The sequence below is a fragment of the Syngnathus acus genome, chromosome 2, assembly GCF_901709675.1.
Source record: "Syngnathus acus chromosome 2, fSynAcu1.2, whole genome shotgun sequence".
NCBI classification, from domain to species: domain Eukaryota; kingdom Metazoa; phylum Chordata; class Actinopteri; order Syngnathiformes; family Syngnathidae; genus Syngnathus; species Syngnathus acus.
In genome coordinates, this window is record NC_051088.1 from 7,063,593 (window position 1) to 7,091,006 (window position 27,414).

Genomic DNA, 27,414 nt, shown 5'->3' on the forward strand with positions numbered 1-27,414 from the left:
CCTAACAGCATACAGCATGGAGGCAAAAAAAGAGCCGAAAGTCACAGCAACATAATTTTTTTGCCTCATCTACAAATGACTAAAGGCAAAACTGTTTTAAAAAGTCAACAGTGGCCTTTGAGAACAAACCTTTTCCCACCACTGCTCGAAAGGCTAAATAAAGATAGTATATTGTATAACGAACTGAACTACGATTACAAACAATTATGAACTGACTGGCTGCTGTGGTTCCACTGCACACACAGCGGCTTGCTGCGATTGGCTGTTTCTAGTAGCTTAAACTCCAGTAAGATGGGCTGGTCCAAATGTCCGCCCACAAAAGTTTGATTGTTGTAGACAGAGATGGTGACCACCGGGGAGTTCATGACTGGGTGTCTAGGAAGTCTGGAAACAAAAGAGAGTGTAGGGTTAATGACCTCATTCAGTGAGCCCATCTTTTACAGTCCTATCTAGAGGTTGAGGTTGAAATTTTCTCATGATAACTCTCCTTTTGTATCTACAGGTAAATATTGTAGGCCAAGACTATCAAGAATTTCCCATTATGAGGGATGTCTGATACCGCTTTTCTTCATACCAATATCACTATGAGTATTCAACTCTTGAGTAGTCAGCAATACCAATTCTAAATACCATTAGTGCAACTGATATTTTTGATGCATAAAATTTCTCCCAAAACAGTGACAGATCATTTTAAATACCTATATCGCAATATAGATTTCTTTTTCATTAAAGGTACAGTGTGTGAAAAGACCGTGAACTTGTTGATTCTCACCTCACTCCTCGTCTGTCCGTGTGATATTTGGGAGGGAGTGCCCCGCCCAGACTTCGGTAGATGAGCAAAATCACGATTGTGATGGGCGGTTCAACTGTTCGCCGAGCTGCAGTGTACTCTGTCTGATTGGCCGAGATGCTAACTGTGGCTTGAACAGCGTTAGAAGGAGGGACGTCTGAGAGAGAGAACTCTTGGTTAGTATTTTCTCTTTGTCGGCAACTCTCGCAGTTCTTCATATTTATGCATGCATTCTCACGTTCTTTCTCTGTACGCTCTTTTTCCTTCCAGTTGTGTTGCTGTTGTCGTTGTGGCATGAGCGCAGCGGGGGGCAGTATTACATGGGTGTATGGATCCCACACAGCCTGACTACGAAACAGTGTCGTGTGGTAACGTGGAAAACGTCGCCGCACATGGGTGTGATTCTCCACCCGATCCAGATTCATGACTAAAATACAGAGGAAACAAAAACAAGTTGTTGTTTTTTAACCAAATCCCTATGTTTGAGCCAAAGGGAAGATAACACACAGTCACATGTTAATGTTAAAAGCATACGTCATGTCAAAAGTACATTTTGACAGTAAAACTAAAGAATAATACAATTGTTCATCATACCAACCAGCTAGAGGTGTGTTTTTGAGGCGCATTAGCCATTACAACTATTTTCTATTTTCCAATAAATGTTGTCCAAATGATAGCTCTTGGTTAATAGTAGGTACATTTAAAAAAGGGAATACAAAAACACTTTAAGGTCTTGAAAATTGAGCGAATTTGTTCATTTGATAGCTTTAAATCGAAAGGCAGGCCAGTGCTAAAATGCTTCAGGCGTTGTACATGGAAGCTTCCATTCCAATGATGAATGTGTGCGTGCATGCGTGCGTGCATGTGAGCGTCATCTATCTCTATGCTGCTGCCAGCTCTTCTCATCTGCGTCCCCCATTCATTCTAGCCCATTCCATGGCAGATCATCCGTGAGGATTTACATCTTGAAGCTGTCCACTCAATGTTATCGTGCTTGACTGATTGTATAGCTCCATCATGTCTGTAGGTGTGTCACCCTCAACTCACCAATATTGGGAGCCACCAGTGCCACGGGGTTGAGATATGTGAGCTTCATATTTTGAGCCAGATTCTGCGTGTACTGCTCCAGCAACTCAGACAATTCAGCCGGACCGCTCGCAACGTGGTTCTGACCCTGAGCGAGGGCGCGCCAAAGCCCCTCTGTTCCAGGAGCCAACAGCACACTGCAGCCCCGCAGGATGTTCTAGAAGGAGCCAAAGGAGTACATTTTGGTGTGAAGATTGCAATGAATACCAAGAAAGCAAAGTAGACAAATTGCAATAAAAGCAGGGAGGAACAACAACTATAATGTGTATAAAAAGACATGATAATAGAGCCTTTTGTTTGCCTGTTTTTGTCATTCTGTTTGTAGTTCATATATGAACAGAGAGCATGGGGGTGCAGGGGAGGGCTTCATGATACCGCTCCAGATCCAATAAAGTATTGGAGCATCATGATGCTCAGGGGAGAATACAGTAACAAAGCACAGAGTGCAGTGGAGGAGCTAGGAAAGCAACGAACTGTAAAAGACAGAAAAAGGTTGGCTGAATAAATTTACAGAAGGACTGACAAGTAAGAAATGGTGAAGTCAAACCAAGAACTAAGGCTACATCTTTACATTTAAAAATTGATAAGTGAGTTGTATTTAAGAAAACAATCTGCACACAACAGAATCCACTTGCAGGATATTAACTGGATTATTGAGTCACTTCCACAAAAGGTACAAAAACTAGTATGTCAAACAAATTGGAATTAGCCAAGGATGCCCTTCAAAATAAAAAAATAAATACAACTCCAGTGCTTTTTGCTTGTAGATAAATTGCCAAAATGAAGTTCTTTCTACAGTATGGAATTATTTTTTCTAGCACGTGTTGCTTCACTCAGATAGAGGTCTGCCATAAGAGGGCATTCATTTCACTCACTCTCGGACTTCCTTTAAGGTAGGGCTCAGTTGCCATGACAACTGTAGTCTCGACTGATCGATGAAAGTAATGAAAGTTATTTGAACTGTGATTGCCGAACCTCAAACATCCGAAAACTAACAATAACATTGGCATCCTTCTTCGATTGTTTGCTTTATTTGAAAGAATGACAGTATCCAGCATGCCCCACAAGTCTTTCGAAATAAAGATAAAGAGAATCTTAGATTTCTTTTTGATAACTCTCCTTAAAAGAAGACACACAATTTTCAGTCCCAAAAGCAATGAATTTACAATGTGTGCAGAGCTGCGAGATAGAAAAGAGAATAAACACTGTTGGCATAAGGATGGTGTGAAAATTGAGAGATGAAAAAAATAATGGAGAAAATGCATACGCATTACCACATTAGAAATGAACATTTCTCTTTTAAAAGGTCAACATTTCCTTGAAGTTGTCATTGTGATTACAAGATGATGATATATTACTTCCCCAGCCATGACCGTTTCTATGGCAACTCATTTTTAGTGGTATAACAATGACTGAGCCCTTTTCAACAGCTCGGTATATAGCCACAGCTGCAAGTGGAAGAGGGCTGCTATAAATCTTATTTTCCCAGACTCTCACAAAAACTTAAAATTCTCCCTCTCTGCATGAATGAGCTGAAGCTGTACACGACACACACGGAAATCTTTCAGAGTACACTAAGAGGAGGAAGCGGAGTGCTCACAGTATGATTGCATGACTGGAAAGCCTGTTGGCGTGTTCAAATGCCAACAAGTTCCCAATTTCTCATCATATCAGGTACGTATAATGAGGCTCCATCGTATGACAGGATGACATTTGCAACATTAGATGAGCTGCCATCACTGGACTGCCATCGCAACATCACTTGCTTAAGACTTAAGCTTCCATTGCTACATATCAAGCATATGTAAGCACTGTGGCATGTGTAGCTACATACAATAACGCAGAGGTTTAGTGTGGTGATGCCAACATGAATTTATCAGTAGCACGGCAGTAATCCTTTTTGTAAAATTAAAACCACACACAATTGATCGAGTTTGCATGGATTAGAGATGCTGTCTTAATCTACTGTGCAGGAGTTCATGATACAGTCAGATCGAGATGCAATTGTCACGGTTCACAATGCCGGCAGGCATGACTGGTGCTGTGGCAGTGCTGAATCTCATAACATGTTCAGAACATTTTTACACTCTTTTTGACTGAATGAATTCAATTGCTTCTTTTCTGTGCTTAGTAGGGCTGGCTGAAGAGCAGTCTATTGATAATTAATGATTTTTTTAATCGAATATTAAAATTAAATCAAAGAAAGCTAACAAAAGGCAAAATATCATTCAAAATATCTGATTGTAAAAACAGTTTTTGCGGTCCAAATTTCCTCTTGGGTTTTTGTAACGTCATGGTGTACCCTCTGCCTGCAGTCGGGGGTTTTATACAGACTTTTTTTAAATCCATATTTTCTTGAGTACAATTTCTATTGATATTGACCAGGTGTCTTTTGCGATATATATTGATAATGAATTATTGTGCAGCCCTAACTTGGCGTTATGAGAAAATAATTTGTTTTGGGAGGCACAACAGCATATTGACTGTAGCATATTATTCCAACTTCAAAGTACTAGTCATTTGCTCAACCAAAACAGTCCTATCCAAACATTGTGCAGTAATATGATAGGCAATTTGAATTCAATCAATCAATGTTGTTTCGAGGAGAACTAATCATTTGAGCAATACGTGAAAAAGCAAGGCAATGAATGATGCTACATTATGCCCACATTGCCCACCTACTGAATTCTAATGTGTTTGTTAGCGTTCAGACTTCGATATCAAGACCTTGTCCAAGCACATTAACGACATATTTTCTTTCAATCCACTTTAATGCTCCTCTCACGCTCATGTACTCCTCCGTATTCCTTTTTTCACCACTATCCTATAATCGACCCTTGCTGCCGATCCCGCAATCGTCATCAAAGTAAATTTGCATTCTTGTCTGCCTAAAACTTGACAATGACTACGCATCTCCTACCTCATTGAAGTGTGCATCCTGCGTGGCGGTGAGTCCAAAGCCAGTTTGTAGGGTCTCGAAGGTGAGAAGGCGTGACAACAGTCGCTCTGCGATGAGCAAATCATTCCCATAGAGGCGGCCTGTCGCTTCGGTGACATCACGGAGTTGGTGTGCGAGCTTCTTCTCCATGATTGTGTTCAGCTCTGTCTCATTGCGCTCAAGTGAATCCAGCTGAATGAAAACCAAGAAATATGGCGATGTAAATGCAGCTACAATTTCATACTAAATATCGTGTGCTTTCTTTCTATCTAGAGCATTATTTGCCAACGTACAGCAGCATTGAGCTCCACAAATGGAGGGGAGGTGCAGTTGTAAAGGTCTGGCTCCATCCAGCCTCTCTCAATATCACAGTGTCTGATTGCAGCCCCTGTAAGTCCAAGGGCAGAATTTGTGTTATGGTTCCATTCCAAAAGGTCACAACCTATATGAATTGACTGGAGATGAGTGTGAACTCACCCACAGAACCTTTAGGGCACGGAACGGCAGCGGGGAGGTTAAACTTGGTCCGTGGCCACCAGATCCCTTGAGTGATGGTCTTTGGGCAGCCATCGTAAATGACTGCACAAAACAAAACATTTAGTAACAATGGATGTGGTGTTTGCTTCACATGCAGACAAGTGTGGTGGATGAGTAAGACCTATGGACCAGTGATAATAAATTACCCAAAAATATTGGAAGGAAAATAGAGACGGGGCTCACATTGTTTTGTAACTGGAGTGTTTGAAACCATATAAAAACACAAAAAAAATCCAAGAGACAAGGACTTATTTCACACTTCTAATTAGTAAACTAAAAAATCCCTAACCACATGAGAACTCAAACACACCCTCACCTTCACACCCTGAGTTTGTGACCTCAGCAAATGGGTTGTCACAAGTGTTACACTGGCGACCAATCACGCCGGGCCTGCATGGGCACTGGCCAGTCTCGGGGTCGCATGTTCGTGAGAAGGAGCCGACTGGGTAGCAGTCGCACGGCAGGCAGCTGTCTGAGCCGCGCGGACGGTAGTGAAACTCCTGAAAACACGAAGAAAATGAGCAAACCCACTCTTAAAACTAAAAATAAAAGTCAAAATAAAATAAAAACTATCCGTCCACTTCAATAAATAAACTATGACTGCCACCAACTGCTTTGGTACCAGATATCACACACTGTCTAAATGTGTTTGTTTCTGAATTATTTTTCTTTTATTTTCAACAACACACAAATAATTTTCATACAGTCATATGCCCACAAGGCTTGACAAATTCCGAATGACAAGTTAAGGGCTGCCAGTGTCGACCTGCCAGACAGAGTTGACAGGAACTGGAAAACACGATAGCATAATGATGGTGATATTCACGTATGTGTCACACACAACATATATGTGGACACGGACACCTGGGGAAAAAGATCTGATACATTTTCCATGATATCACACAGATTGAAGGGTAATAGTAAATATTAGAGAGTGGATGACCAAAATAGAATCGTACACATACACACATGGACGACATGGCACTAGCCTGTGTGCCATGCAAATGGTGATAGTGTTTTTTTTTGTTTGTTTTTGTTTTCTTTTTCCACATGAAGCTTTTCAGACCATGGTTATTTTATGTAATCTGCGCTTAAAAATAATTTCTTCTCATGTATCACATTTCTATATTACTATAGCAGACTGGGTACAAGTAGCAAGGTGGTTTACAAAGTATGCAATGATGTATGAATGATGCAATTTCCAACCTAAAACAGCCTGTAGACGCTATGAGCGTGCGTCCTGTCCTACCTTGCAGCGACAGTGTCCACTTGTCTTGTTACAGTCGGGGTCAAAGCCATTATTGACATCACAATGACAAGGCCCGCAGGTAGGAGATCCCCACCAACCTCTGGGACACTGGTGGTCAATCCTAAATGTGCACACAAGATAGTTGATTTGGTATATAAAGTATAGACAGTATCTTGGCCTCTCATTATCAAAAGCAGCCTCAAAGAACCCTGCATAAAGTTTGACAGAAGTTGGACCCACCTGTGTTGGCAGTACTGTCCATAGTGGTTGTCACCACAGTCACAGATATAGCCATGTGACGAGCTGGGCTTCCTGTGGCACTGAGCGTCATTTTCGCAAGGATTCAGATGGCAAGCGTCAGTGCACCCTTTCCCATAGTAACCTGCAAGAGAGTGAGAGTGTGTGTGCATAAAAAACATGCATCGCGTTGGAATGTGAGGAGCAAATACAAATACTCTTGACATTCATGTCCAGCTCATTTATTTTGTCAAACATGTAGGAAGAAAATGTACATTGGTTTCTATGAAAGAGCCGTGATTTTCTCTCCAACCATAACAATATTATGTATGCAATAAAGACAAGAGACGGACGTCGTGGATGTTTTGCGGAAATCTTCATGAATATTTTGCTAGAAGCGAGCATTTTGTAAACACGCTAAGGGCAAATAGCTGTCAACCCTCTGTGTGATAAATAAGATCAACACAGTCAGTACAAAAATAGCATTTTTTTTCTTCGAACAGTATTTTTGTCACGAGTTTTAATAATGTATAGATGTGGAGCTGAGAAACCTTATGTGGTTGTATTTCACAAGCTCATTAACAGAAATCTATTTAAAGCATGTTGACTTGATGCCGACGTCTCACACGTACACAGGCATGCAGATACGTTCAGTATAGAATGACACAAATTTCTGCTTTCACACTCACTCGAACATGCGCACGCACACACACGCACAAATGCAGTCCGTTATCAATGCTATACATCTCAACTCATTCATCATGGCAACTGACAGAGCACCGTGACGACGGCCTTGGCTTTTTGTTCAAACACTTATAATGATGGGCCTTGAGACAACAACATGGGAAAGGGAACCGGTCTCAGATGCAGACAGATTTGAGATTGTGTGAACAAAGCGGCAGCACATCACACAAGATGAGAAGGTATGATTAATTAAAACCTCTTTTTTTTTTTTTAATTATTACACACATCACTGTTTTTGTGGCTGTTCTAGAGGTTTGCTTCGGAAAGTGAATCCTTTTACCACATTTGCAACGAATTCTGATTCCCTGAGATACTGTCACCAAGCTGAGATGCCACTGGGAGAAATTAATTCACTTAACTGTAACGACGGCAACTGCTGTACATCACAATATATCGCAACACTTGAGTTAGACCTTTTACTGCTTTTGACTTGCTTTTTGTCCCAAGACGTCATATTTCTGTAACGCACAGACGGTGACCTCCGCCAAGACTGATATCGTAATCATGACACTCCATTTTTGTAGGTCGTGGAAATGCATATTTCAAAGTAGTTATCGAGGTGCAAATTAAACATTAATTTGGTTTCAGAGTTGTGATAGACAGGTAATAGGAAATCCAGTTGATCGATGTAGCGAATAAAAGTCAGATATTGATCAAACTGGGTTGGCAGCATTGGCTGATCTCTTTTGTTATGTTGACTGCAATGCTGGTTGACTGGCAGCGGTTTTATTAAAAATTGTTAAGAGACATTTTAATTAGTCCATGTAACTATCAGTGATTGAAATATTAGTATAGTAGCTAGCGCAGGTTGTAGTTATTGCAGCATGTTGCAAATGGCAAAAATGCCACTCCCGTTTAGATTTATTGTTTTGTCCATTGGTTCTCTTCTACAGTATTATGAGTTCCATTATCAGTGTTGATCAATAATAAAACATCTATCAACTTGACAGTTTTTTTTTTTTTTCTGACTTTACCTGGTTGAGCACAAATTAAAAAACAATATGATGATATTTTTACAGAAAGACTACATGGGAAGATTGCTGGATATGGGTTCAAGAATGGATACCTTGGGGGAAAAAACAAAATCACATACCGCAAAAGACAAACTCCAGAGTTTGAAGATGGTTGACGGGCAGTATTGAACACAATGACAGCTCATATTTATGAGGCAAACATGGGATTATAGGTTGGTCAATATTGTGAGGCATGCAGATACCCTTGCATGTTATTTTTGTTAGAATATTTTCAATTGGTTGTTTGCATATTTTTTATTTTATTTTTAGTCATTTATTCAAAATATATCATTGGGAGAAAAGTGAACATGTTTGCCCTATTTAAAATTGTGTGCAATGTCTTGTATTGGACCAATTGCGTACGTAGTCATTTGTATGTGTTTGATTTATCAGATGAAGGTGAATTATTGAGATCTTAACTCTCTCTTTTTTTCCCCACCCTCTGTGCTGTTATTAAACTTTTATTTGTCTGTAGGCCGCACTCATTGTTCAACTTTCTTCATTTTTAATGATCATTGTGCTGATGAAAAATAATGAGAGCTGTAGTTTAAAATAAACAAGAGCATGCGTGTGCACGCACACACGCGTTTGCGGTGTTCCATGCAAATAAGACAAGGGGCATTAGCTCATGGGCTAATGGAGGATGCAACAGAAGAAGCACTGCCTCCGTGCTTCCTCTCTCAGGCTGCAAAGCCTGAGGCTTCTGAACACACAGTAAAGCCTCTTCATCCTGCATGCAATGCACGCACACACACATACACACACGCACATACACACACGCAAATACACACACGCACACACACACACACACAGACACACACAGACACACACATCCTTTCCTTTGCTCCCTCCATATTTGCTGCGAGCACATTGTCTCATTTCCAAACTTTTCCTTGTTTAGTGACTCCCCTCTAACTTTTACATTGTTCAAATATATACAGTACATAAAGGACAGACAGACAGACAGACAGACAGACAGACAGACAGACAGACAGACAGACAGACAGACAGACAGACAGGCAGGCAGACAACCAGAGACTTTTCAATTTACAACTTTACAATATGAGTATTTTGAATATGAATAATTCTTAATACAATGACTGTTTTCTCAAACACTTTTTTCCCTCAATCTGCTGACAGATGGTTGCATGTAAACAATGCAAAGCTGAGGATGTCATTTGTATCCTGACACATTTCTCTTGCAGCTTGTTCTGCTTAATTAATGATTCAATTTTAAATCTTTTTTTTTTCCTCTAACCTACTGTTCAGATCTATTCATGAAATGTGTCGCCTATGTTTTCAGGCTATTTGATTAGACTTTCCCAAGTTCTCTTTCTTCTCGTCTTTTGTATTACCGCCCCAAACCGCTGCTGTTTACATTATTTCCGTCTGCCATCATTTTCACTTAATTAAGCATTAACATTTTCAAACCGTCTGTTCCTCCGCTCTGATCTTCCTCTAACTCTCTTTTTGGCTCATTTCTTCACGTGTTTGCTCCCACTGTTGTGATTCATCTCTTCTCATTTGCCTCAAAAGTTTTAGGTTTTTCCTCAATTTCATTTGGATGAGAACTCAAACAGCTCCTCAACATTTCAGGTATTTGCACTTCACTTTTTTCTGACAAACTTTTTTACTTTAACTCCGCACATATGAAAACAGTTAAATTATCTGTGCTGGAAAAATTTACTGCTATGCACAATGTAAATTTAAGAAATGAAACAGTTGATATCATTACTTTACTCTCACTCTTTTTCTGAAGATAGCTTTTGCAATTTCACTTTCCCAGGTGGGTGAAAGACAACTAACTCACCAGGTTCACATACGCAGGTGTGCCGCTCCCATTGGTCTGAACAGTGACTGTGGGCGGGACAAGGAGATGAGACGCAAGGGTTCCCCACATTGCAGCCAATTTCCACTTTGACAGTTCTGGAGGGGCGCGGCAGTGGGGGGGCGTCCGGTCTCACACCCAAGCGAACACCCTAGAAAGAGAGACAGTTATTGCATACATATTTTACAAAAACAAATAACTTTCCCCTTATGAGGCCACCCATTCATCAATAATTCACCATTACAGTCTCACCTGTATGCATCCTCTGATCCCATTCTGGACCTCTCCAGAGCCCAACACTCCTCCCACATGCAGATGTTTCACCTTCAATCCATGAATCTCGTTTCCTACAATTGCTGTTCCCTAATGGTGGGGAAAGAATAGTGAGAAGTCAAAGGGGGACAGAAAAGGCAAAAAAATGATCATTGTTAAAAGATGAGAACTGAATTCCTGAACAAAGACGCATAAGGGTTTCACTTGAATGTCACAGTCATTATCAAATCGCAATGTATGAAGAATGAAGAAATCAAGGTTGTCTTTTTAATTAATTTAAAGTGGAATTTAAAGAAATTTAAAGTGCAATATTTCTAAGTAGTATATATTTTTTTTCATGTGTGATTATTACCAAGGACACATTGCAGACTAAAAGATTAGCTTTTGAAGATGTAACGGCAGACAGAATAATAGACTCAATTAAATAAAAGAAAACAATCAAATGAGATCGATGCACACAGTGACAATGCTCACAACAGTGGATGTGATGTGAAGCAGCAGTGTTTGGGAACATTAGACATCAAGCATGAAATATAAATCAATGGGTCCCATCTACAATGTTAGTTTTTCAGCAATAAGAATTGATGTTTGGCCGACAGTTACTGCCAAGTAATTTCAAAGGTAATCACTGTCAAATTAATGAATACTTAATGTCAAACATCGACTGCTGTAAACATCTTCACAAACCTAGCTAGAAGATTCCAGATACAATCTTTGGGCATTTGTAATGGTCTTGCTCAATGGTCTTCATTCTCTCAAGGAAATAAATGTGGGGAAAAAAAACTACTTCCTTTTGGTGATTTACCTATATCATTACTATATATGTAGCTTAGGACTCTGCCTAGCAACCATTATAGAGGAGGAAAAACACTTTTGTTGAGCTACGCTAATAGCTAAAATTCTATTTCAGGAGCAATTTGTTATGTGTAATGTGAATGTGGTTGAGTGATTTGTTTTTACTCAGAGAAATTTGATTGGATTTGGGTGCAAATTATAAAAGCGTGTATTATTTTTACTTGAATTTATTTTAACTTTGTAGTTACAGTTGCAGAGACCCACCACATCTGGTCAATTGAACTGCACCTCCAGAGCTGGAGTGGATCATAGTTGATTTAGGTATGCACCCTTTGCCTTTGTGAGAGCTTTGGCTGAGACATTCTCTCTAAGATCAGCTATAAAATGTAAAATTGAAGTGATTGTTTCTTTTGGCTTATTGATACTTACTTGATAAAGTCCAAAGTCAAGGCGAAGAGTGGCAACATAGCGAGTTTCACGGCCACTGCGAACATCTCGTAGTTCTAGCTGGAGGTCGTGCCACCGCCCATCTGCCACTTGAACCTGATCTAGCCTCAACCTCACTGGTCTGGTAGAACCCCGAGTGACAGAGAACACTAGCTGACCATTTATCACCTGGAAGTGAATGCGAGACATCAGCAAAAATAATCGGGTAGTCGAGGTAGCACAAATAAGACAAAAACTATGAAAGAGATGTTTCCTAACCTGAAATAGCAGGCTGGTATACTGGCCGGCCTGAGCCTGAAGCAGCGTCCCTTCTCGGGATCTGGTTCGGAACACCAAACCCAGGTACCAAGGTGTGGAAATAGTGACGTCGTTCTTTAGATCCCACCAGAGGGCACTGTTTCCCAAAAAGCGATGGGGGTGTGGCATCACTGCAGAAAAGATGAGAAGGGATCATGTGGAAAAAGTCAGAGACATCCTGGATGACGATAATGGTGATGAGTCATCGGATGAATCATTGGACTTGAGAAGAAATACGATGTAGAGGAAATGTAATATTACTGTGTACGTGTGTATGAATAACCACAGAACCACGGCCTAGTGTAATTACGAGCAAAGTCGACACTTGGAATAATGATTAGCCACTGAAATTTGAATGCCGTGCTGGTAGTCAACAGTGCGGTGTTCTCAGGACAGTTGGGAGTCTCTCCAGCGTGTCCTGGGTCATTTCCAGAGAATTCTCCTGGTGGTATGTGCCCGGAACGTCTCACCAGCATCCTAACAAGATGCCGAGCCACCTCATTTGGCTCCTCTCAATGTGGAGGAGGAGCGACTCAACTTTGAGTTCCTCCCGAACGACTCATTTGGGTCACTTCTATCCAGGATCTGCTGCTTAGTCTCAGATTTGGAGGTGCCAATTCTCATCCTAAGTACTTTACACCTCTACTGCAAACCACTTCAGTGAGCGTTAGAGATTGCGAGATTCATTCATTCGCCATCTGACTCTGTTCTCTTTTCAGGAACTCTGTTTTACTTATAAACACATTTAGCTAACTCTGATCATATTTTCCAGCCTGTCTTCCGCTCCTGCTTATCTATGTAACAGCTTTTCATTTTCTGCTCAAAATCCCTTGTGGTCTGTTCCACCCTCAAGCTCAACCATAAGCTTCAGTTTTCTTTTGATAGAAAAGACTTTTAAATGATCGGATTTTTTTTCTCAAATGAATTTACCCATGCTGCTCCTATTGGACTCTTTGCTCTTCTATCTAAAAAGCCCAGGTAAATAAAGCCCACTGAAAATAGAAAGCACCTTGTTGTAGATTTCATACTGTGATCACTTTCTGCTAATATTTTCATAATAATGTATTAACCACTGAATGCCATAGGAAAATTGATTTTTTGTAACTGAAATAGGCTCTCACCATGGCTGCAGTCCTTCCCTCCGTACCCAAGAGGACAGTCACAGGAGAATGTCTCCCAGCTGACCCGGCAGACTCCTCCATTCTGACAGGGATTGGACTTGCAGAAGGGAAGTTTTGCACTGCAGCCTACCATTAACACAGGAGAACATCATATTACATATTTACAGGTATTTGCAGGTATTAAAAACTGATACATAGCGAATTGTATGTATTCACGGGGTATAGGGACCGAGCTGGACTATGAATGGCAGAAATCCCCATATAATTGACGGCTATTGAAATGCATCAGGGCAGTGGGGGCAGTTGGGACCAATGTAGTACGTAGACTGCTGTATGTTATGATGAATTTGTTCAGGTCACAAGCACAGATATGTGCGTGAATTTCATCATATTTCATATACAAATATGAAAACAAAGCATTAAACCTTCTGAGTCATTTTGGAAATAAATGAATTGAACGCATCATTATTATTATGATTGCCTTCATTATTTTTGTTTTTAAATCGTCCTGTTGGCCAGTGTGCCATCATTGTTAGGGTTCTGATATCTGTTCCCATGCCACCCACTGGTCATGCACGGATTGTTGCTAGTCCTAAAAATAGAGCGATGAAAGTTAGCTATGGCTTGAATAAAATTGCTGACCTGGCAGAGTTCCATTGTTAGCAATAAACCCAGCCAAGTCCAGAGGTTTGTTGTCAATGTGCAGCTCTTTCATACAGCCGATAAACTCCCTGGTGCCAAACGGGAAGTTGTCTGGAATGTTGGGAACCCCACCCAGGAACAATGGACCAGTCAGGTCAAGAGACCTAAGAAATCAGGAGATATGGATTAAGGATGTTAAGGCCGAATTTTCTCATTCACCCATTGTCAGATAATAAGAAAGGACAGGCGATAAGGATTAAACAAACCCATGAAATATCTTGCCTGAGGAAATAATAATGGCAGCATAAGCACGGCTTTTGGGGTGAAATCAAAGGATGATGGGGGACTAAAGGGAGGAGGAAAGAAATTGAAAAGAGGAGACAGAAAAGAATACAAGGAGATAGATAGATGAAGATTGAATATGAGTGACGTTAATCATCAAGCGGATTACGAGGTAGATGGGGGACAAAGCAGAGAACAGGGGCAAAAAATAAAATAAGGTGCTTTAAGGAAACATCGACAAAATAACAATCATAATCATAATAATGGAGGCAAAAAATGATAAAAGGATGACAGGAGGCAGCTGGGACGCAGACTAAAAAAAATCTGTCATTAACTGTGCGTTAAAGCAAATATCAAAAGTGGAGAAGTGAATGAGAAAACAGAAGGTAAGCTGAGGGAATGTGGGGAGAAAGAAGATGTGATAATGGATAACCTGAACAAAAAAAAGACATCTTTGTGTTGTCGCTGAGACATTTGTGCTCTCGAGTGTGAATTATTGTCTTTATTTTCTTTATTAAACCTGGCTTTGATAAAAGACCATATATCAAATGGAGAGGAAACCCAGACACATTAAAACACAAAAAAGAGATTTACCTTTGACAAATATGAACAAAAAAGCATCATTGGAAGCCAGTGCTGAGTAAAAGATGAGACATGCTATGGAGGCGTTAGACAGTGTTTCTCTGATCCTTCCTGCTTTTCTTCATGCTTAGATGACAGCCAATGTGATTACAGCACCCAGAAGCTAGACATAAACCACTACAACAACAACAATTTTGAGGATCTGTAGAAGTGTTGAGCTTTAATCTGCTCCACAGTTAAAAGGTTCCAGGTCAAAATCTCGGTTTCACACCTTTTGTGTCGAGTTTGTATGATCTACCCATACTTAAGTGGATTTTCTCTAGACACTTTGTCTTCTTCACTTGTTCCAAAAACTTGCATGTTATTTTGATTTGTCTATAATTGCATCTATAATTTGTCAATAGATCGAAATGTGGCTACTTGGTACGGCAAAGTCAATAAGTCATAGTCAACTAGTACTTATTAGTACTAGTTAGTGGGGGGAAAAAATTAAAAAGTGAAATGTATGAAGTCAGTCTAAGCACCAAATGACCCCTTTGCACATTTCTGATTTAGAAAAGAACTTTTTACACGTCTCAACTTTCAAGGCTCTGCTCTCAAATGCAGCGCGTAAAAACTGACACCACTTAATTTTTGTGTCACGGCAAGACTAGTTTACTGTATTTGGGAATGTGGCAGACAGTGGTGCACCATGCTGTTCGTTTTCTTTTGCACGCCCCCGATGCATATCAAAATTTGGTAACAGAAAGTATACTTTAGACCAGCTCAAAGCAGGTCTAGTTTATGCACAGGTAGAGAAACTCAGATTCCTTGGCAGTGGCACAGAATCTGAATCAGCTTTATTGACCAAGTTTGTGCATGCCAAACAGGGAATTTGACTCCGGTTGATCTCAGCCTCTGTGCAACATTTAAGTGACTGAATACATTCAGGTAACTAACAAAACATTTAAGTGGTGAGAGCTGGATGTTATTGCACAGTGATGTCTCTTGAGTTTCTATGAGTGGTGTGAGTTCATCAGAGCGACAGCCTGGAGGAAGAAGCTGTCTGTTATGCTATTTCGCGGGCACAAAATTAATCGAGGTGGAAGGTGGTCTCCAAGTTTCACAGCAGTCTTCTATGATTGCCTTGGTCAACTTAACATGATCCGCAAGTGGAGTTCCGCATGAAGTTCGTTATCAATGGTCATTGTGCACTTCTGCATGTACTCCAATGAATCTACACCTGCTTTCGCAATGTCCAAGACTGTGTGAGCCTCTCCGGCATTAAGACAGAATGAGTGGAGCTGCGTTCAGTGGCCAGGAAGTAAGTCTGTTGTGTTCACTCCCACAATGGTGCAAACTCCCCTTTCTACAAAAATATCAAAGGAAAGACAACTCCACCTATGCATTTAGTTAAGCTGCACTTTGTGCTGGACTTGTGCTGGGCAAGAACATTGGGACCAAGGTCTTCTGGAAATTAGTTTAACATCCACCGATGCATTTATCCATTTTCTGTATCACTTATCTGGTTCAGCAAGCATGCAAGTTTCTGGAAAATTCTTTAGTTATCATTATAATTTCATCCTTATAACCTTTACACATTTCTGGTGACAAGACACGGGCCCATCAAAGTGTTTTATTAAAGATGGGAGCGCAATATCAGCAAGCATTGCTGAAAGAAATGAAGATGACGAGAACAACAGGTAATAAGATCATAAGAGAGATACAACGAATCACCAGGAAGCATGCAGTCAATTGATGTTTCATGAAAGACGACTTAATATACTCATTTCAAGATCTTTTCATTGTGGGATCTTATGGGAGTAGGAGTACATGTTTCACAATTTGAAAACACATCCATATATATACACCACTCTGGCTCTTCAAGTGTAAACATAACATTCTTGCATAAAAAGACACACTCACTTTTTGCTGCTGATCTGTTTGCCCTGAGCAGCACAGCTGTAATTTCCAAGCTGACTCCCGAAGCGGAGTGACAAGGTTGTATCGCAGTCGTCAATGCTCACTACTGCAATCTTCTCATCTGAGGGACCCTGAGCCTCACCACTCATGCTGCGCTTGGGCTGAACACACAAAGGAGCAAAATGAAAAGATTGCAGAGGATTTGTTTTTTTAATTAAGACTCTTGTATGACGTTTTTTTAGACAACCAGACAAGCCACATTAAAGAACAAAATTATCAACTAAAAATGCAAGGTTGTTGACTACATTGTATCCCACTCGATACCTGTCTTACTATCAGTCTAAAATAGAGTATAGCAGACCAGTGGGATACATTGCTCATACTGTATCTCATAGTAAGGAAAAAGGAAAAGATTTATTGTTCAGGCAAGACACAATAAACTGATTAATTTACACACAATCTGCAGGGTAAGAAAGGAAAACAGACAGCATGTCACACAGTCATACTCACATAGCGTATAGCTGGCTGAGGAAAATAAAAGAACAAAAGAAAATTAAAGGTGATGTGCATTCACTGCGAGAATGACAAGCAAACACCCACGCAATGGCATAATCGCATGTTTGTCAGCAAGAAAAGAGCTTTGTTGGCATGAAATGTTAAAATAAATTCAGTAGACAAGCAAAGCAATTAAAATTCAGGAGAAAGCCAAACAATACAAAGCCTGGAAAAGGACACTTGATATGAAGCCATTATGAAATTACATGTGAAATGTGAGTGAGTGTAATAAAATAGCACAATTGTGATAAGATTTTGTGAGCAACTCACCTTGTTGTAATAATGGATGTGAACTGTGTGCCATTCCCCATCACTCACACCTCCACGCAGAAAAGGGCTCACCTGGGTGGACGATTCACCTGCAGGTATTGTACAAAAAATCAAAATAACCAAACTTGCACTTTTTCCTTTTCGCTCAGCTCAATGTATTGAGACAACCTGCAATGCTCGGTGTTTGTACGTACCTGTGGAGTATTTAAGCACCACTTGTCCCTCTTGGATCTCCAAAGTGATAAAGTCATGCTTCTCGTTGAAGCGTCCATTGTAGAACAGAAGGCCGTTGCTCTCAAGTGTGGCAAAACTAGAAAAAAACATACATATATGATGGGATGAAAGTTTGGCTTCTTACTTGGTCAAGCAACCCCACTCGTTTTTGATGGTCATAAACTTTATGTAGTTTAAAAGAAAGAAGCGAGTGAGTGCGTGCGTAGATGTTAATTTTGAAATACATGTAATGTCTTGTTTTTCAATAAAGGGGTGGAAATCAAAACATGTTTCAATTGACCAATGACAAGTGAAACAAAGCATTTTTGAAAAAATAAAAAGTACCCACTCCAAAAATGAATTCAACCTAACTGAGTTAAAAAAACAAGTCAAAATGAAGTAAAAAGTAATTATTATGACAGATCATACATAACCTATGAAAACCAGATTCAGATTTGGTGCAGACTTCACTTATAAAGCATCAAGCCCTTACGACATCAGAATCATAGCCAAAGTGAATTTGAAAATCTTATAAATGTGTACTTGGAACTTTTGTGACCATTATAGAAGACATTGTGAACTGATTAGAATCATGCAAATATTGATTTCTTCCATAGCAATTGTCTGCATGACTTGGCAGTCACTGCAGCAGTGCTGAACCGTGCTTGCCGACATCCTGCAGAGCTATCAAGTTTCAGCTAACCAACTAGCTGTTGTGCAACAGCCAGCTAAAACACAGACAGGAGAGGAAAGGATGTGGTAAATTTTCGTGTGCCCGATATGTCGACGACATTATGGCATTGGACATTACATAAATATGTTGTACAAATTTAGCATAAAAACATGCTTTAGTTCATATTTGTATCCCCTGCTGGCGAAGCATATTGATGTTCTCGCTCTTAAAATGTCTCAACTAATGTTTGTTCATCTGTGAAGCACAGACTCTCCAGCTGGCCCGTACACCCAAATATATACTGCTTGCTGCAGCTCCAGGGAACACAGCATATTTACCCAGTATCAGTCTTTAGGCCCTGTGGCAATGACAAATCGCGCACCTCTGAAGGTGACTGATGAAGATGGGGATACAAAATTGTTTGGAGTGGGTGGAGGGACTTGAGAAATGATAGCGTTCTACAATGCTGTGTTCTGCAAAATCAGGCCAAACATTTCACTGGAAGCAAACAGGGTGCTGAATAAAATATGGAGAGCAGGCAGGGTAACAATGTCAGTGCAGATGCTTCAGTTAGCTACCTTAAGATGTAAAATTCAACAAGGCTAAGAATTTGACTGCATGTCAAGCTCAGCAATCTTTTGCCATTCAGCAAGGCACTACGTTTAACATTGATGTGCAAGACTCCCACATGTGACTATTAATGGGCACCTGCAGTTTAACAATAGGGTCTCTCAATTTTGACAATGATTCCAAGCTCAAAGTCGACAAACGCTGATGTTTCTAAAAGATTATCCTGACCAATTATCCTGTGATGTCATACACATTAAACCTGTTCAAATTTCAGATGGCAAATCCTAATGTGTGTGGACAAGACTAAGTTCAGCCAAGCCAGGGGTTTTTTTTTAGTCTAGAAGTTGAAGGGCTTTCTTTGAGGCATTTGTTCTACGTATATTTGCAGAATTGATTTTGATTGTTTTTTTGTCATAAGTTGTCAGGAGACAATTTTTAAATGAGCACCGATTACAGTAAGATTTCTGAACACACTGCAATTTATAAATGTAATGCATAGAGAGTGTTTGTGGTGACAATAAAAATCTGGATTTTAAGATATGCTTACTCAAACTTAAACATTGCTGCCACTTTAGAGAATTGCTGGTTTTTATGAACTATTTTAAAATTAATATATTTATAATATTTTATCATTGTACGGGGAAAACCATAAAAGTCATACTGAAGGCACTCCGATGGCCTCCCTAAGAAAGGATGAGATCACCTGAGGCTGAATGATAGACTGAGAGAATACCACAGGGATACAAATGTTGATGAGACCTGAAGATGGGCAGATGAAAGTTGAAAGAAGAGAAATCAAATTGCCCACCAGTGTGCGTCATGGAAGCAAGAGAAAAGGAGTGACATCGATCTACGAGATGGAGACCAAATCAAAAGTGAAAAAAACAGTGCGAGATGAGAATCAAAGGGGTCTAATTATAGATCTCTGGATGAGGGGAAATTGGATTTTGAGAGATGAGAGCCCAAGGAAACATGATAGCAACAGAAGGTAGTCTTTCTTATCTACTTACGTTAAAGAGATGGAGAGGTGAAACCGCTGTCTGAGGCCCCGAAACATGGCAAAGGTCTTTGGGGGGAAGGAGCGGGACGTGATGGTGCAATATGGTCGCTCGTACCCGCCGGCAGGACACTCGCAGCGGAAGCCGCCGCCCGAGAGTTCCCGGCATGTCCCTCCGTTACGGCACACCCCAGGCACGCAGCCCCCGGTTCGCCGATCGGATTCACATCGGTCACCTGTGTCGGAAACACACTTAATAAACATAAGGCCTCTTACGATTTCTGTGAAATTACACCACAGTAGCTTAGAAACAAAAACAAGACACAGAGAAACAATACAGGAGGGATGGGCAATTTAAAAGCTGCTGCGCGCTACAATTTTTCATCAATGCTACTGGGGGGCCACATATGACTGTCTATTTCTTATCTTGATGTATGACAAAAATGACATTTTTAAAAATGGATAAATTGTTTGGCTCTTAATAGATTTCTGGAGGGTAAAAAAATCTGCGAAATGTGCAGTCAAAATTTGCAGGTCCATTGAAGGAGCAAAAACATGTTCATAATGTACCACACAAGAAAAAAACAAACTTATTTTTTAATTAATCAGCGTTATTGTTGTTATTGTTTCTTATTGTTGTTCTATGGCCTTCAGAAATATTTATTTCAAGGTTTCGAGGATGGAAAAGTAGTGCAATAAACAGTGCTGATTGCATCTCCATTATGCACCATATTCATAGACTTGGTTTTTCTTCCCAATCAGGCAGCCAATTATACTCTCCTTTTTATGCAAACGTCTCCTTCATTATGGAGTACACCAGCAGGGTGCTGATTCCTTGAGGAGGACTAAAGAGTTTCTTTTGTAGCAGACTGACGTTTATGGTCGATCAAATGGAGCGAACACGATATTATGGAAAAACACAAAAGAATATAATGGGCAATCTGACCTCCAAAAAAAGGATCATTTGCGTGAAACAGCTAGCCTGTCTCTTAACAAATGACCTCATCTCATGAGATTTGATGAGATAGAGCGAATGAGCAAAGACAGCCAACATAAATAAACAACTTTGTTGCCTTTATTTATTCTCAACACAGACTAACTGAATAAGTAGCAGTCATCAATGCAAGGTTTATGCCTTAGCAGCATTTACCCCAAATTTGAAAGTAAAAAAATCCAACTGGGTGGCCTCATCCCACGTCACATTTCAGAAAGTTCTGGCTAGTTCCATTTCAATGAGTGTTGTTCCAATTTATTGGGAATGTACTTTTGCACGTAGAAAAACAGATTGATAAAAGCAACCTCCTTGGTGGAGGTAAGAAATGAAAAACAAGTTCTACATTATCTGTCTATGAAAAGAAACACCCACGTAATCCCTTCATCACCACACACAGAATGCAGCACATCAATGATCTGTTTCTACCTTTCCTGGAGCACATTCGGACACAAACATATTCTGACACAGCAGCTGCTCACACTCGCACCCCATCCCCCTTGGCTTCTCCGTATAAAAAGAGCAAACAAGGTTTGAAACTGGCCTCCAGATAAATTGCCCCTTATGGACCCTCAGTAGAGCCTGACGACAGCATTTCAAACATCCACACTGCAGAAGATGGCAAGCAGAATGACATTCTGATTACGTACATAAGCAATATATCTAATTTTGTGTGTCAGACTTCCAGTATTTCTCTCATTTGCACACAAACACACACAGGCACACAGAAAAACACAAAGCACAAAGAATCATTGCCCTTGCCCTCGAGGCTGTCAAGTTTGATCAAGTAGCTGTCTCTGTTGGCACTTTGTTTGTGCTGCTTTTAGCTTGTGCCCACGAGCAAAAAGTCCACACATCACACAAGGCCACACACAAATATACACACACACGGTTGTAAGTCAATAGAAACCTTCCCCATTCCTCATGATAGTTTGGATGAAAATATCATCAGACAGAAAAGACATTGAGATATACAAACAATAGCTACACATGCTTAGAGGGCAGGTAAGGGCCCTCCAACACACACGCCCACACACAAGTGAAGCCAAACAGCAAAAGATTCCGTCTTCCCTCTACTCGTGGCTCCGAGCCACATAGACAATGTCTTCAGAGGAATCTGAATGGTTTGTGAGTGCTTCCAGGCAATGCAGACATCATCGCCGTATCATCATAATTACTATACTTAGATATTCCTATGAATAGTATGTACAGAGCTGGTGAGTAGCTGACCACTTTGCTTTCTTGACTACTCTTCATTTGTTTGTCCTTCCAAGTCTTCATCGATTTACCGTTAAGCCAATTGCCAAATGATTGTCATCTTAGTGCATCATCCATTAGTGGCGTCGCCTTCTCTCGCCAACAGAAACATAACAGAAACGTCCATGTAAGTCAACCTCGGCAACAAGGACGCAGTTTTGCTAATGCAGTAAATTGCCTGTCTTGCCTTTTTCTCTTGGACAACTTATCTGCACAGACTCATTAATATTAAAATAAATGAATAGACATTAAAACTCATGAATAATGCGTGTTCATTATTAAACGTACCTATAAATACACACACACACAAACGCAAATACACACGTGCGTACGTGCCAAACACACAGGCTGGTTCATTTTGCACGCACAGTTGGACGGAGACAGAAGCAGGAAATAAATTGGAGAAAGAATAGAAATAACTGAAAAAACAGAGACATCCCAATTAGAGGAAGTCAAGAACAACAGGCAGGATTGCAGTGCATTTTCTTTCATCCTTGGATTGTGACAAGAGGAAGTCAAAAACGTTCCACAGAAAATATTCCCAAATCAAGGATACAAAGAATCCAAAGATTTTGAGCAGTCTTTTCGGTGCAACAAGACAGGCTACACCAACTGTGGATATTTTCACAGAGGCACGAGGCTTGTTAGAAACAGGTGGTTTGCGTCACTGTGGGTGTGACCACAACAGATTCACGGCCAATCAAAGCGGCTCCTCTCATTGCCATTAAAATTGACCAACAGTCGATAACATTTCAGCCACAAAATTGTCACACTACACAAGGCCTGCACCGGCACAAAAAAACATTTTATTTTTGCTGCACTTTTAACACTATGAATGAAATGTTAAAATATATTTTTAGATTGTAGACCTTAACTTCAGCAAATGTCCACTTGCAGTCCCGAAATATTATGGCTCTCCCTGAATTATCACTTACCTAATCAGTTTAGTTTAGTTTCACTTTGCCTCCCTCCAGTCTATTGCTTCATCCTTCCTTTCCTCACCTGTGTTCTCTCTAAGTATTTATCCATCTTGCCTCATCTTTAGTTGCTCATCTCTTCTTCCTCCTCCATGCTTGGCGTAATGTATTCTCACCATCCTTTCATTCATGCAGATGTTTTATTCATCAAAGCCACTATATTCTTCAAGTACCCCTCGGCATCTTAGTTTGCTTCGCCTCAGCTCCCACCGCCCGGTCGCTCCCTCCTCTTCCACCTCACCACATGGTACATCCCCGGAGGCCGATATACTCTGCGTAGATCCCTCTTTCCTGCCTTTTGTCTTTCCCCTGTAGGTCTTGCTCCCTTTTACATCGTCCCCCCCCCGTCTCGATCATTCTCTCTCCTACGGCCCCTCAAGAAATGCATAATGAACTGCAAATCAACCAATTTGCTTAATCTGTGACTTTTTCGCATAAATAAACAATCTTTGCTGTCATCGTTTAATTCTCGACAAAGCATAGCTGTATTATGAAAGGCAGTTTCCAATTCCTGGGTTCAGTTACTTGACAGCAGCTGTTCAAAGGTAAAAAGACTTCCACTGGAATCTTTTTTTTTTCTACGGATGGGCAAGTACCAATATCCGGTATCAGTATTTTCTGACCATTCTACCAACAGGAAGTAGAAATTAGAAGAATAGAATATTGCCATGAACTTCCTTTAATTTCAAGGACAACTTTAATATAGGGATATGGTGCTTGGTATCCGTCAGGGTTACTACTCAAGAATTGAGAACTCGTACTGGTATGGGTATCGAACATCCTCGCTTTTCTCTCGTTTGCAATACAGTATTTATCCTTTCATTTTATGTAACACTTAAAAATGTCCACTGCTTTTTTAGTTTTAATATGTTTTTAAATACCACAGTGGTGTTTGATAGCTCATGGACAACAGCAAACCATAAATTGTATAAAGTGCTTCTATATAAACAACATTGTATATTAAAATGTAGTGACTGAACAAAAGATTAAGCACTCTGGAGGGGCCTGAAAAGACAAAATATTGGTGTTCGAACGGCCTTCGTACATGACATAACATGAGCCCTCGACATAGCTCAAGTTATGAACTCCGCATGTTTTGATTTTGGTTATCTTTTTGTGTCTAGTAGAAAAGCCAGCTGGTTGTTGCGGGAATAATGCCCTTCCTCCCCCCAAATAAAAAAGAACAAAATACCTGGGACATATGTGAAGTGACTGGGCTCTATTTTCTTGGAAAGCTTATTTACCGGTGGGGAACAAATGCCAGCGTATCTTGATTTTCGTGCAAGCGCAAGACTGGCTGCGCATGTTTTCCAATTTGGCAGACCAGTTTCCACTGAGCAGGGTCTACCACTGCAGCAAAAGGAGTTATATTACAGGAGATGAGACTGGCCGAGTGACTTAATGGGTGGCAGAAAGTCGATATAAACTTGCGCCACCTCAGACCATGTCTAAGTGCTGGTGCAGGGTAGACTGCTGCTGCAACGTGACTTTCATGGGTTTGATTGAAGCACAGGCAGACAGATAACAAGCTCAGAGGACGTGCGGTGGATTATGATGGATATTTCGTTCAGATAATTGGGAGCAGCAGGCCCTTTGAATCATTTTAGATTTTTTTTTAATCATATCCTAATGGTCTGCACAACCACTGTGGAGACAAACAAACAATTAGCAGTAAGGGGCAGTCCTTAAGATGAGAAGATGTTTTGGATCCCCATGCGCCCACTTCGCCTATGTCAAAAAGTGGTTGTCTGCGTTCCGGCATGTCAACGCTGTCAGTGCACGGCTGATACAATCGAAGTTGGCTATTGATTATTCCCACAGCTGTCAGTGAGCGACTGATACAATCAAAATTGGCTGTTGATTATTCCCACAGCAGCAGAGACCTCCCTCTCACAGATCTGCTAGCCGCAGATTTACCAAACCCACCCCCATGCATAGTTACACGCACCACATACTCAACTTTTGTTTTTCGACCACCAGATTTGGAGAGCTGCAGTGCTGTGCTGAGGCCTTGTTGAATCAGGTGCACCTTTTCCTGGGTTTAAGCAACCTTAAATATACACCAGTACTGCGTGACTGGTCATACTAAATTGTACTACCTTCTCATGAGAACAGCGTGGCAGTAATGATGATGTATGCCCATGAGTGCAACGTGACATACGCATGGAGCGCAAGATAGCAGTCTAGTTTTGGTACTATCCCCTCCCTCAGGTTTTTGTATTCAGTAGTTTACCTTTCGGAAGATTGTTTTCAATGCCCTCACACTTTTATCTCCCTGCTTTGTTACAGACAAAGCACTCCTCTGTTCTTCCAGTTCGAAATTGGACTACATTTTTCACCTTCACCGAAATTTACTGCACTAGATGAATGCAGGCTTTTTTTTTTATTTTACACAATCCAAACACTTGAAACAATCCACTAGTTTGATAACACACCAACCGATTGAGCAGATGCATTTCTAGAGCTTAGATATGTGATCTTGCTCACTCTTCTCTGTAAAATAGATTATATTTCAATTTAATAGTCATAGCAGGTAAAACTAATCTTGTCTCCACCTATACTGCACTTCTAGCCATCTCTCTTTTTGTCTCAGCTTCACTGTGTATGAAATAGAGCCTGCTGTCCAACCACCATGAGAATTCATTTCTATTTACGTCGACTTTCCGTCTCCTCACAAACAAATTTAGTCTGCATCCCTGCTTGTGTCTTGTCTCTTCCAAGCAGACTCTGCATTTACAGTGTGATCGTATATCACCATCTTGAGTGTCGCATGAAATAATTTGCCTTCATCTTTCTTTTTCATGTCATCAGGGTTATCAAATGTTTAAGATCCAATTCACACTACAGTTTAGTTTATTTGAACTCGGTCCATAGAGGCTTTTATGTTCCTTAATTTCTGTAATGTACTGACTACCTTTGAAACACAAGAATAAAATATACATACTCTAAAATTTCTATACTGCATGTCCTTATTAGGAGTTAAGCTGAAACCAATCCCAGCTGAGTTTAGGCGAGGGTACTGGAATGGTTACTAAGACACATCCATTCAGATCTAGGGAGGCATATGGTGTGATCAATCTGCTACTTATATTCAGACAGACCCTTGATTTGTCCTGGATAAGTCACGCATACACCTTTACTTCTCAAGGCTGCCTCATTCATATCAAGTCAGTCTTTTCTACTTACCTGACACCATTGGAGAACTAACAATTATTAATCATATAAATATATATGGATATTAGTCATCACTCCACTAGTGTTCTTGACTTCTGTATTCCCCACCAATTGTGCTTTGTTTTCATTCTATTCATTGTGACTCTTCTTGAATGTCTCAGTGGGAGTTTGAAACTACTTTTCCTCTCGGATGTGACACTTCACAGCATCAATTCAAATCAAATACAAAATGAAGTAAAAAAACAGAAGCTTGTAGACTAAAGCAAAGCAGTATAAAGTAGCCGTGCTGTGTGTAAATGACAAGCTAACAGGTAGACAACGGCAAAGTAGAAGTTTTCCCACATGGCAATGATGCGTGTTTCAAGTTGTCAGGCGCCACATGACAAAAGAGGGAAAACGCAGCAGATCAAAAACAATCTCAATGTGGGACACCAACAAAAGAAACTGTTAACTTCAGCTCACAGAAACTTCACACGTGTGTTCTCTTCCTGAGCGTGCCGACAAAAAAAAAAAAAAAAACGAAACATTTTTTACCCGAGGGCACCCATTTATTTGGAGAGGATGCAGATTTGAAATTCATGAGTGGCCTAACACACTTTTAACACTGTGTGAAATGTGAACCACATCCAGAGTAATTACATGAAAATGAATTTACACAGTACGTCCATCATTAGCCGCTTCTATTTGTGAATATTTCCAATGGAGAAAAACAACTTCTTAAAGAAGAAACTCTTTTTAATCTGCTAAATTCCTGGGCTACAATTAAAGCCTATCTCACAGATATGGTACACAAATGTTTCTTATTTTAACCGCTATAGCTGGGATTGAAACCTCTAGTACAATATAATTATAATTTAGCCACCAGTACTTTTCAATGACAATAATCATTATTATGAGACAGCAATTATTATGCAATAATCAATATATTGGAAGAAAATCCATTGGAAGATCACAATATTACTGAAGTGTGAAGG

The 27,414-nt window shown here is 40.3% G+C and overlaps 1 protein-coding gene across 2 annotated transcripts in view; it reads right to left on the reverse strand.

Annotated features, from left to right (window-relative positions):
- The window catches only part of celsr3 (cadherin, EGF LAG seven-pass G-type receptor 3), a 54,589-nt gene that overhangs the window by 11,102 nt on the left and 16,073 nt on the right, over nt 1-27,414 (reverse strand). Inside the window, exons 4-24 of one of the 2 annotated variants that reach the window (XM_037245811.1) lie at nt 20,055-20,277; nt 17,783-17,898; nt 17,589-17,677; nt 17,274-17,288; nt 16,767-16,924; nt 13,998-14,161; nt 13,356-13,481; nt 12,196-12,365; nt 11,920-12,105; nt 10,675-10,785; nt 10,405-10,573; nt 6,841-6,982; nt 6,601-6,721; nt 5,668-5,851; nt 5,292-5,393; nt 5,108-5,202; nt 4,797-5,006; nt 1,838-2,033; nt 1,029-1,217; nt 773-947; nt 217-384 (exon numbers count right to left, since the gene is read on the reverse strand). In XM_037245811.1, the coding sequence (XP_037101706.1) occupies nt 217-384; nt 773-947; nt 1,029-1,217; nt 1,838-2,033; nt 4,797-5,006; nt 5,108-5,202; nt 5,292-5,393; nt 5,668-5,851; nt 6,601-6,721; nt 6,841-6,982; nt 10,405-10,573; nt 10,675-10,785; nt 11,920-12,105; nt 12,196-12,365; nt 13,356-13,481; nt 13,998-14,161; nt 16,767-16,924; nt 17,274-17,288; nt 17,589-17,677; nt 17,783-17,898; nt 20,055-20,277 (3,109 nt within the window). The remainder of the gene's footprint in view (nt 1-216; nt 385-772; nt 948-1,028; nt 1,218-1,837; nt 2,034-4,796; nt 5,007-5,107; nt 5,203-5,291; nt 5,394-5,667; nt 5,852-6,600; nt 6,722-6,840; nt 6,983-10,404; nt 10,574-10,674; nt 10,786-11,919; nt 12,106-12,195; nt 12,366-13,355; nt 13,482-13,997; nt 14,162-16,766; nt 16,925-17,273; nt 17,289-17,588; nt 17,678-17,782; nt 17,899-20,054; nt 20,278-27,414) is intronic. The other variant, XM_037245813.1, reaches the window with a different exon arrangement.